This window comes from Trachypithecus francoisi, unplaced genomic scaffold, assembly GCF_009764315.1.
Source record: "Trachypithecus francoisi isolate TF-2019V2 unplaced genomic scaffold, Tfra_2.0 Lachesis_group8, whole genome shotgun sequence".
In the NCBI taxonomy this organism is placed as follows: Eukaryota; Metazoa; Chordata; class Mammalia; order Primates; family Cercopithecidae; genus Trachypithecus; species Trachypithecus francoisi.
In genome coordinates, this window is record NW_022681473.1 from 56,915,564 (window position 1) to 56,927,714 (window position 12,151).

Consider the following 12,151-nt stretch of genomic DNA (forward strand, 5'->3'; position numbering starts at 1 on the left):
TTCCCCCTTCTGTAACTCCATGGCATTTGGGACCATTAGCACTTATCACATTATACTGTAATGATAACTATTTGTGAGCTTCTTGGGGATAAAGACTGTGTCTTTACCTTTTTGTTTCTCTAGTATCCACTGTAATATCTTGTACATAATAGATAATACTTTTCAATGAATAAATTAATGATTATGACTGTGATTGTATATGTGATATATAACATTTTAAACATCCCTAGATACATAATTTGATCTCTCTCTCTGATATATATATAATGTCAGAAAATGTACCTTGTGATGGAGCTTTGTGAGGATGGAGAACTCAAAGAAATTCTGGACAGAAAAGGACATTTCTCAGAGAATGAGACAAGGTGGATCATTCAAAGTCTCGCATCAGCTATAGCATATCTTCACAATAATGGTAAGAAGAGGGTTATCCAGCTCATTGACTCCATGAATACTGATGTCACTTTTGTTTAAGGGTAATTGTATTCCAGATTCGTAGTCATAAATAATACCTGCTAATATAGAAGATTTAATTTTTTAGTTAAAAGATTGTTTCCTTTTTAACTTTCTTTGTAAATATGTTTTAATTAGAAACAAGGCAGGTATACAATACATTTGTATGTGAACAAAGATGAAATTATGAACATTTTTTATTCAACAGTTTGAAGAGCAGCTAATGTTACAAAATCAAAGGTAGACAAATCAGTGGTAAAGGTTAAGTTCCCAAAAACATCTGTTAATCATAACATTAGAATCTATATGTTCTAGGCGTTTTTTTTTTTTTTGTCTTTTTAGACTTTATTTTAGAGCAGTTGTAGATTCACAGTAAAACTTAGCAGAAGGTAGAGAGATTTTCTATATACTCCCCTGCTCCCACACATGCACAACCTGCCCACTATCAGAATTCCCCACTAGAGTGATATATTGCATTGACATATCATTGTCACCTGAAGTGAGCTTATATTAGGATTCACTCTTGGGGTTTTGACAAATGCGTAAAGTCATTTATCCACCATTATAGTATCATACAGAGTGGTTTCATGGTACTTTATAAACTACGTTTAAAAATAATTCGAATTGCCTTACTGTTCTTAGGTGTTACTGCTGCTGCTCCTCCCCCTGTTTTTTTCCCTTCAAGGTTAGTTTGGCTTACATGTGGCTTTAGAACCTTCTCATTTTACAGATGAACAAAAACTTTGTTCCAGAGAAGTACAGTGACATGGTTTGGTGTGCCAGAGCTGGTACTGGAACCCAGGGGTTCATTCAGCAGATAGTTCCCGAGCACCTCCTGCACTGAGATTGGTCCTGGATTACAAAGATTAAAAGACAAGGCCCCTGCCCTCCAAGGAACTTGGGCTGGTGGGAGATTGAGTATTGAAAACAAGTTGTAATTCAGTGTGATAATCTCCCCAGTGGAAAGCCATATAAAGCACAAGGATTACAGGAGTCTAGGTACCTCATTTGGCTTGGAAAGTCAGGGAAGAATTCACTGAAGGAGCAGTATTTGATCTGAGGAATACAAACTCAGAAAAAAATAAAAAAGGCAGGCCTTCCAGGCAGAGGGAAATGATTTTTTCAAGGGCTTAATATTAGGCTATTGTCAGTCCTTCCCTATTAAGCTATAAATTCAGTATAATTCCAAACAAAATCTTAGCAACATTTTTCATGGAACTTGATAAGATTATTCTCAAATGGGTAAAAAGTAGCCAACAATGAGAAAGAAAAACAATGGAGGCAGCAGGGAGCTCTGCCTTGGCAAGGATAAAAGCATAATGATATGTTTGTTAAAGCTGTGTGGTATTTATGTAAAAAGAGACAAGAAGAGCAATGGAAACAATAAAAATTCCAAAAACAAAGCCTAGGAATTGTGTAAGGGAGCTATAAATGACTAGGTATGATTGCCAGTTCAGGACTCATTCAATACATTCCCCTGGCAATTATGTGTATAACTTTTTTTTTTTTTTTTTTTTGAGACAGAGTCTTGGTCCGTAACCCAGACTGGAGCACAGTGACGCGATCTTGGCTCACTGCATTCTGTGCCTCCCAGGCTCACGCTCTTCTCCTGCCTCAGCCTCCTGAGTAGCTGGGACTACAGGTGCCCGCCACCATGCCTGGCTAATTTTTTGTATTTTTAGTAGAGACGGGGTTTCACCATGTTAGCCAGAATGGTCTCAATCTCCTGACCTCGTGATCCACCTGCCTCAGCCTCCCAAAGTGCTGGGATTACAGGCGTGAGCCACTGCGCCTGGCCATGTATAACTTTTTAAGTCTAGGGAAATGACTGCAATAGATATGAACTGAATTAATTATTTTCAAAGGAAGTGTTTGGTATGTGGTTATTTGTATGTACATAAAAATTGTACCTGAGCTCTGACATGTTCAACTGGAGATTTTATGTCTCAAGGGTTTTTGTTTGTTTGGTTTTTGTTTTACTACATAAAGAGTAGGAAAATGTGTGTTGATGTTGTAGAAAAATATACTGAAATAAGTATAGTTTGTATATATGTAGCCAAGTTACAGTGCGTTAAAATGTTTATGCTGACAGTAACATATGCATAGAAGTAAAGAAGTAATCCTCTATTTGAAGACCTAAGGATGTGGGAAACCTGACTGGGTTTGTAACTAAGATGATCTCCCTCCTCCTGGGAATACTTAAGCCTGGGTAGGATCCTCCTTCACACTCCCCAGGCCACTAATCTTGAGGAGCAGCCAGTTGGGGTCACAGGGAAATAGGTAGAGGTGAGTGAGTCAAAGAAAATGGCTCCTTAAGGTTAGAAATGTGGAGGAAGGGTTTATAAATAAGAGAATAGAACAGGACAGACTATGCTTGGCCCTCGAATTTTTCAACAGTGGATATTAATTTGTCAAATATATTTATTCTATATGTGTCTCTCCTGTTTTTCTGTTATTTCATTTGATTTGTGGTTTATTTTCTTGGTAGATATTGCACATAGAGATCTGAAACTGGAAAATATAATGGTTAAAAGCAGCCTTATTGATGATAACAATGAAATAAACTTAAACATAAAGGTAAGATTAGCAATGGTGGTAAATATTTGCCTATAAACAGTTTGATAGCAAAGTGGCAAAGCACATCCTCTTTTTAGATGCATTTTGCTAGCTTTTGAGCAGCCAGAAAATAAGTGGCTTGTGTTAAAAAATAAAAATTTCGGCCGGGCGCGGTGGCTCAAGCCTGTAATCCCAGCACTTTGGGAGGCCGAGACGGGCGGATCACGAGGTCAGGAGATCGAGACCATCCTGGCTAACATGGTGAAACCCCATCTCTACTAAAAATACAAAAAAACTAGCCCGGCGAGGTGGCGGGCGCCTGTAGTCCCAGCTACTTGGGAGGCTGAGGCAGGAGAATGGCGTAAACCCGGGAGGCGGAGCTTGCAGTGAGCTGAGATCTGGCCACTGCACTCCAGCCTGGGCAACAGAGCGAGACTCTGCCTCAAAAAAATAAAATAAATAAAATAAATAAAAATAAAAATAAAAATAAAAATTTCACAAGAGGTTGTAACTGACAAGAATAAGTTTGCAAGTTAAATGGAGTTATTGAATGTGTTTTTAAAGTACATATTCATTTGAATAATTCTAAATCATTAGTTAATAGCAAGCAAACAGATACTCTGAATTCTAATTAATTTCAAAATTATGCCTGGTAATTTGATGTACATGTGTTACAGATTTAGAGAAAAGCACACCTTGCCTGTGCTTTTAATACTAAATTAATTATTAAGTCTGTATTTCTTATTGAAAATTTTCCTGTGTATTAATATTTATGTCCTCAGTACAATTAATGTGCCAAGTGTTTATTCTTGAAGATTTTATTCAAATTAAGTGTTCCCTAATGTCAAATAAATGCTAGGATACATTATTTAGCACCATTATAGTGGCTGCTTTCAAAATGTATAAATGTGTTAATTTAGGAATAAAATGTTATCTGTGAGTAACTCACTCTGTTGCAGAAGCTAAGTCCTATGTAATAGAAATAGGTTTAACAGCATTGTTGGTTTACCCAAGTAAATGTTCTTGAACAGTTCCATTGTAAACTCTATGAAGGCAGGGATTGTGCATGTCTTATTCACTTAGTACCTGAAGTAGTGCCTGGAACATAGTATGTGTTCACTTAACATTTGGTGAATGAAGGAGTAGATGCTCTCCAAATAACTAAGTTGGATTGTGAAACCTTTTGTATATTTCGTGTGTCTGGATGGATTTTCCGTAGAGAAAGATAGGTATCATATGCTCCAAATGAGATATATATGAAAACTAATGGAGAAATTGATTCATCTATTTAGAAAAATAGTGATATCACATGTAAATAGGAGCATTTTCTTACTCCAGAAGGCACTGGAAACTTTGCATTCATTGTCTCTGGACAAAGAGCCTATATTTGGTTACTTAATAAACGTGTCTGGTTTTCTGCTTTCAGTCTAAGGGTGTTCCAACTTGGGAGATAATTCCAAAGGCACATACTGAATATTTAATAACTAAATGTTTAATGACCAAGATTTAGAACTGAGCATAAGGCCTACAGTTGTAGCACTAGGCCACCAGTGTATTTGTAGTTAATACTTTGTTGTTGTGATTTTTTTCCTGTTAATATGCTTGTCCTAGTTTTTAATAGTGTAGTAATTGTTTTAATTAGTATACTCTAGAAACACAAAGGAAATAATAGTAAAGAAAAGATAGTGTTTACCAATTATAAATAATTATAAAAAAGGGGAGTTTCAGTGAGTGCTGATAGGGATAATTATTTGCATTTGTAACAGTGCTTTAAATTGGAATATAACTTGATTATCAGAAACATAGATAATATGTTAAAGCCAGAATGTATTTTACAATGAAAGAACTTTAAAAAACAAAACAAAACTTTTTTTATATGAAAAAAGTTAAATGCCTCAAAATACAACTTCCCATGTTAGACTGGTAAATTTAATCAGACGGCAAGAACTGTTAAATCGTGGTATTCTCTCAAGATTTGAGAATGCAAGCTTCTCTTTACCCAGTTTCTTCTCTATACAGAGAGGTGGGTGGGGAAGGAAAAGCAAAATTTTTATTAATCATTCAATTAAAGTCCTCCCACCCCCAAGAACCCCAGAATTCAATGCAAGTTCAGTGTGAAGTCTTATCTTCAGAATGAGTGAGCTCTAGGACAGGAAAACAGGTGACTGTGCTTGAATTTCTTCTCCGAGGTGACTGATTTTGGCTTAGCGGTGAAGAAGCAAAGTAGGAGTGAAGCCATGCTGCAGGCCACATGTGGGACTCCTATCTATATGGGTAAGTTAGTAGACTTAAAAGGAATTTTTGTTTTGAGACAGGATCATGCGCTGTTGCCCAGGCTGGAGTGCAGTGGCATGATCTTGGCTCACTGCAACCTTGACCTGGGCTCAGGCCATCCTCCCACCTCAGCCTCTCAAGTAGCTAGGATCACAGGTGTATGCCACCACACCTGGCTAATTATTATTTTTGTTTTTAAGAGAGAGTAGCCTCACTGTGTTGCCCAGGATGGTCTCAGACTCCTGGACTCATGCGATCCCTCCAGCCTCTGCTTTCCCAAGTGTTGGGATTACAGGTGTGAGACACTGCACCAGACTTGATTCTTTTATATGTAAAAAAGTAGAACAACCAGTATGGATTACAGCTTGAACAATTTGATTTTGCCATCATGATATAATGACCCATGATTTAGGCTACTTTTTCTTTTCTTAGGTCAAGCAATTTCGCTTGTTTTAGTATTTTACTTACAGTTCCTACCTGTAAAAATTTTTAAAAATTTTGTTGTTTCTCTGGGCTCTTCTTAAAGTTGTTTATATCTCTTAGATAATCATACCTCAAACTTAATTATTACTTTTGTTAACTCATGTTAAAATCATGTACATGTTTTGCTTCTTTGCTTTTTTTTTTCCCCCGAAACGGAGTCTTGCTCTGTTGCCCACGCTGGAGTGCAGTGGTGCAGTTTGGGCTCACTGCAACCTCCACCTCCTGGGTTGAAGTAATTCTCGTGCCTCAGCCTCCAGAGTAGCTGGGATTACAGGCACCTGCCACCATGCCTGGCTAATTTTTGTATTTTTAGTAGAGACAATTTTTGCCATGTTGGCAAGGCTGGTCTCAAACTCTTGACTTCAAGTGATTTGCCTGCCTTGGCCTCCCAGTGTTGAGATTACAGGCGTAAGCCACCATGCCCAGCCCTCTTGCATTTTTTTTATCCAGTTTAATCACCATCAAACAGTTTTTCATGGAGTACTGATTAAACATATTTTGTAAAGAAAGCAGCAGTTTCCTGTTTTTCTAAATGTGAGTTTTAACAGCTTTTTGAAGTTTAATTTAAATACCATAAAATATATTTGTGCATCCTTTACGATGTAAGATATATTTTTGTTTTACAATAAAAATACAGTGATTTTTCATACATCCACAGAGTTGTGCAACCATCACCACAATCCAGTTTCAAAACAAATCTACTCCAAAAAGTTCCCTGAGCCTGTTTATACTCAATCTTATTCCTATCCCTGCCCCAGATAGCCACTAATCTCTCTAGATTTGCCTTTTTGTCTCTGTAAATGTGCCTTTTTTTTTTTTTTTGGCCTTTTCTGGACATTTCATATAAATGGAATCATACAACATGTAGTCTTTTACATTTGGCTTGCTTTCACTTGGCATGTTTTTGAGGTACCTTCATGTTATGGCATGTATCTGTAGTCTGCTTCTATATATTGCTGAATAGTTGTCCATTGCGTGGATATAACACAGTTTGTTTATCTGCTTACCAGCTGACATACATGTGGATTTTTACCAGTTTGTGGCTATTATGAATAATGCTGCTATGAACATTCATGTACAGGTCTTTGTGAGGATATGTGGTTTCATTTAGAAGTGTTTTTAGAATTAGCTACCTAAGAGTGAAATTGTTGGATCATATGTTCAGTTTATGTTTAACTTTTAATGAAATTGCCAAACTCTTTTACAAAATGACCATTACCTTCCCACCAGCAGTTTGTGAGGGTTCCAGTTTCTCCATATCTTCGACAATTCTTGATATTACCTATTTTTAAATTATACCATTCTAGTCCCTAGGACTAGTATCTTAGGAAGTGGTATCTTTTTGTAGGAAGTGGTATCTTATTGTGATTTTAAATTTGCATTTTCCTAATGATTAATGATACTGAGCATCTTTCATGTGCTTACTAGTCATTCATATATCTTTTCTGGTGAAGTGTCTATTTAAATCTGTACCTATTGAGATAATCGTATTTTTCTCTTTAAATTTATTAATGAAGTAATTACAGTAATAGATTTTAGAATGCTGAACCATCCTTGCACATTTAAATTCAACCTCACATGGTTTAATATACTACAGTATTCAATTTGTCACCACTTTTATTTAGGAGCTTTGACTGTAGCTTTTCTTCTTTTGTGCTTCCTTTGTCTTTTCTGATGTTAGGGTTATGCTGACCTCATTTAAAAAATAATTTTTTAACTTCTTATATGATTATGAACTTTTTAAATTATTATACTTTAAGTTCTGGGATACATATGCAGAATGTGAAGGTTTGTTACATAGGTATACATGTGCCATGGTGGTTTCCTGCACCCATCAACCCGTCATCTACATTAGGTATTTCTCCTAATGCTATCCCTCCTCTAGCCCCCAACCCCCACACAGTCCCCAGTGTGTGATGTTCCCCTCCCTGTGTCCATGTGTTCTCATTGTTCAGCTCCCACTTATGAGTGAGAACATGCAGTGTTTGGTTTTCTGTTCCTGTGTTCACTTTGCTGAGAATGATGGTTTTCAGCTTCATCCATGTCCCTGCAAAGGACATGAACTCATCCTTTTTTATGGCTGCATAGTATTCCATGGTGTATATGTGCCACATTTTCTTTATCCAGTCTGTCATTGATGGGCATTTGGGTTGGTTCCAAGTCTTTGCTATTGTGAACCATGCCACAGTAAACGTAAGTGTGCATATGTCTTTATAGCAGAATGATTTATAATCCTTTGGGTATATACCCAGTAATGGGATTGCTGGGTCAAATGATATTTCTGGTTCTAGATCCTTGAGGAGTCACCACACTGTCTTCCACAATAGTTGAACTAATTTACACTCCTACCAACAGTGTAAAAGTATTTCTATTTCTCCACATCCTCTCCAGCATCTGTTGTTTCCTGACTTTTTAATGATCGCCATTCTTACTGGTGTGAGATGGTATCTCATTATGGTTATGATTTGCATTTCTCTAATGACCAGTGATGATGAGCATTTTTTTTCACATGTTTGTTGGCTGCATAAATGTCTTCTTTTGAAAAGTGTCTGTTCATATCCTTTGCCCACTTTTTGATGGGGTTGTTCTTTTCTTGTAAATTTAAGTTCTTTGTAGATTCTGGATATTAGCCCTTTGTTAGATGGATAGATTGCAAAAATTTTCTCCCATTCTGTAGGTTGCCTGTTCACTCTAATGATAGTTTCTTTGTGCAGAAGCTCTTTAGTTTAATAGATCCCATTTGTCAAATTTGGCTTTTGTTGCCATTGCTTTTGGTGTTTTATTAATGAAGTCTTTGCCCATGCCTATGTCCTGAATGGTGTTGCCTAGGTTTTCTTCCAGGGTTTTTATGGTTTTAGGTCTTACATTTAAGTCTTTAATCCATCTTGAGTTAATTTTTGTATAAGTTGTAAGGAAGGAGTCCATTTTCAGTTTTCTGCATATGGGTAGCCAGTTTTCCCAACACCATTTATTAAATAGGGAATCCTTTTCCTATTGTTTGTTTCTGTCAGGTTTGTCAAAGATCAGATGGTTGTAGATGTGTGGGGTTATTTCTGAGGCCTCTGTTCTGTTCCATTGATCTATATATCTGTTTTGGTACCAGTACCATGCTCTTTTGGTTACTGTAGCCTTGTAGTATAGTTTGAAGTCAGGTAGCATGATGCCTCCAGCTTTGCAGAACCGAAGGAGATAGGGACAGGAAAAACCCTTCATACAATCAATGAATCCAGGAACTGGTTTTTTGAAAAGATTAACAAAATAGATAGGCTGCTAGCCAGACTGATAAAGAAAAAAGAGAGAAGAATCAAATAGACACAATAAGAAATGATAAAGGGGATATCAGCACTGATGCCACAGAAATACAAACTACCATCAGAGAATACTATAAACACCTCTACACAAATAAACTAGAAAATCTAGAAGAAATGGATAAATTTCTAGACACATACGCCCTCCCAAGACTAAACCAGGAAGAAGTCGAATCCCTAAATAGACCAGTAACAAATTCTGAAATTGAGGCAATAATTAATAGCCTACCAACCAAAAAAAGCCCAGGACCAGACAGATTCACAGCCGAATTCTACCAGAGGTACAAAGAGGAGCTGGTACCATTCCTTCTGAAACTATTCCAAACAATAGAAAAAGAGAGAATCCTCCCTAACTCATTTTATGAGGCCAGCATCATCCTGATACCAAAACCTGGCAGAGACACAACAAAAAAAGAAAATTTCAGCCCAGGATCCCTGATGAACAGCGATGCGAAAATCCTCAATAAAATACTGGCAAAGTGAATCCAGCAGTATATCAAAAAGCTTATCCACCACAATCAAGTCAGCTTCAACACTGGGATGCAAGGCTGGTTCAACATACGCAGATCAGTAAATGTAATCCATCACATAAATAGAAGCAATGACAAAAACCACATGATTATCTCAATAGATGCAGAAAAGGCCTTCGATAAAATTCAGCACCCCTTCATGCTAAAAACTCTGAATAAACTAGGTGTTGATGGAACGTATCTCAAAAGTGCTATTTATGACATACCCACAGCCAATATCATACTGAATGGGCAAAGGCTGGAAGCATTCCCTTTGAAAACCTGCACAAGACAGGGATACCCTCTCTCACCACTCCTATTCAACATAGTATTGGAAGTTCTGGCCAGGGCAGTCAGGCAAGAGAAAGAAATAAAGGGTATTCAAATAGGAAGAGAGGAAGTCAAATTGTCCCTGTTTGCAGATGACGTGATTGTATATTTAGAAAACCCCATCGTCTAAGCCCCACATCTCCTTAAGCTGATAAGCAACTTCAGCAAAGTCTCAGGATACAAAATCAGTGTGCAAAAATTACAAGCATTCCTATATACCAATAATAGACAATCAGGGAGCCAAATCATGAGTGAACTCCCATTCACAATTGCTACAAAGAGAATCAAATATCTAGGAATCCAACTTACAAGGGATGTGAAGGACCTCTTCAAGGAGAACTACAAACCACTACTAAATGAAATAAAAGAAGACACAAACAAATGGAAGAACATTCCATGCTCATGGATAGGAAGAATCAATATTGTGAAAATGGCCATACTGTCCAAAGTAATTTATAGATTCCATGCTATCCCCATCAAGCTACCATTGGCTTTCTTCACAGAATTAGAAAAAACTACTTTAAATTTCATATGGAACCATAAAATGAACCTTTTAGATACTAAAAATTATCTAATAACAGTTTGAAATTTCCTCTTAAATTTTTTGGTTCTGCTACTTTTGGGGGATAAAGTTTCTATTATATTTTCAATTTATACTAAATTATCCAAGTTTTCTAAATTTTCTTGAATCATTTTGATAATTTATGTTTTTCTAGAAAATGGTTTCTTTTATTGAGATTTTAAGTTTCACTGGCATAAATATGCATATTATGTTTACTTATAATTTTCATATTCTCTTGTGTACCTGCAGTTATATCCTCCTATAACTTCAATATGCACATATTATCTGCTTTTATCACAGTTTCTATATATATATATAATAGGAATTATGTCACTCATTTCTAAAAAATTTTTTGAGGACCTACTTCGTGTCAGACATTGTTCTAGGTATTAAAAATATAACAGTGAACAAAACATAAAAATGTTTTGCCTTCATAGAACTTAACATTCTTGTGGCACAAACATTAAACAAGATTTTTATAAATCTGATGTTTTAGAGCAAAGTGCTGAGTACAAAAAAAATAGGAAGGGTGATAGGAAGTGTTTAGATGACAATAATTTTTTTTATCAGGTTGACATGATAAGTAAATGAGAAAATATATGTAAAGTGCTTACACTGTCTAGCACTTAGGCCTGAATTTTAGCTCTTTGTAATAATACTAATAATTTTATCTAAATCAAATTTGTTAGTGGTTAGGACAGTTAATAAATAATAAGTAAAGCTCCCAATGGGCTTTTCAAGAACCAGCTCATATCTAATTGTTATTTGGTTTGCTTTTTCATTAATTTCTGCTTTTACTTTTCTGAATTCCCTCTTTGTGCTTTATTTTGGTTTGTTTGTTTATTTTATTTTATTTTTTTGAGACAGGGCCTCCCTCTGTTGCTTAGGCTGGAGTGCAATGCTGCAGTCACGGCTTACTGCAGCCTCAGCCTCCTAGGTTCAAGCGTTCCTCCCATCTCAGCCTCCCCAGGAGCCAGGAGCACAGGCATGTGCCACCATTCCCAGATAACTTTTTTCTTTTTAATTTTTAGCAGAGACAAGGTCTCACTATGTTGCCCCAGCTGATCTCATATTCCTGGATTCAAGGGATCCTCCTTCGTTGGCCTGCCAAAGTGCTGGGATTATAGACATGAGCCACTGTGGCTGGTGGTTTGTTTTTTATTATAACTTCCTAAGTTGAATATATACTTGTTATCAGGCTTATTTTCTGTGAAATTCATTGAAGACTGTATATTTTCCTCTGAGTACCTTGACTCTTTTTTTTTGTCATACAGTGTTGTAAGTGTGATTCATTTCTTTTTTTTTGTTTGTTTTTGTTTTTGTTTTGTTTTAAAGTATTAAATGATATTTATTCCTCTAAATATTAGATATAAATATTAGGAACAGCTAAATATGTCATTCTTTATGAGTGATGTTATACCAAAACAGCATGGTACTGGTACCAAAACAGAGATATAGACCAATGGAACAGAACAGAGTCCTCAGAAATAATACCACACATCTACAGCCATCTGATCTTTGACAAACCTGACAAAAACAAGAATTGGGGAAAGGATTCCCTATTTAATAAATGGTGCTGGGAAAATTGGCTAGCCATAAGTAGAAAGCTGAAACTGGATCTTTTCCTTACTCCTTATACGAAAATTAATTCAAGATGGATTAGAGACTTAAATGTTAGA

At 36.3% G+C, this 12,151-nt stretch overlaps 1 protein-coding gene across 10 annotated transcripts in view; it reads left to right on the forward strand.

The window, feature by feature from the left end:
* Nucleotides 1-12,151, forward strand: part of STK33 (serine/threonine kinase 33) — a 247,396-nt gene that overhangs the window by 182,955 nt on the left and 52,290 nt on the right. For all 10 annotated transcript variants that reach the window (XM_033205712.1, XM_033205718.1, XM_033205715.1 and 7 more), the window contains 3 exons: nt 274-412; nt 2,939-3,027; nt 5,196-5,280. In XM_033205712.1, the coding sequence (XP_033061603.1) occupies nt 274-412; nt 2,939-3,027; nt 5,196-5,280 (313 nt within the window). The remainder of the gene's footprint in view (nt 1-273; nt 413-2,938; nt 3,028-5,195; nt 5,281-12,151) is intronic.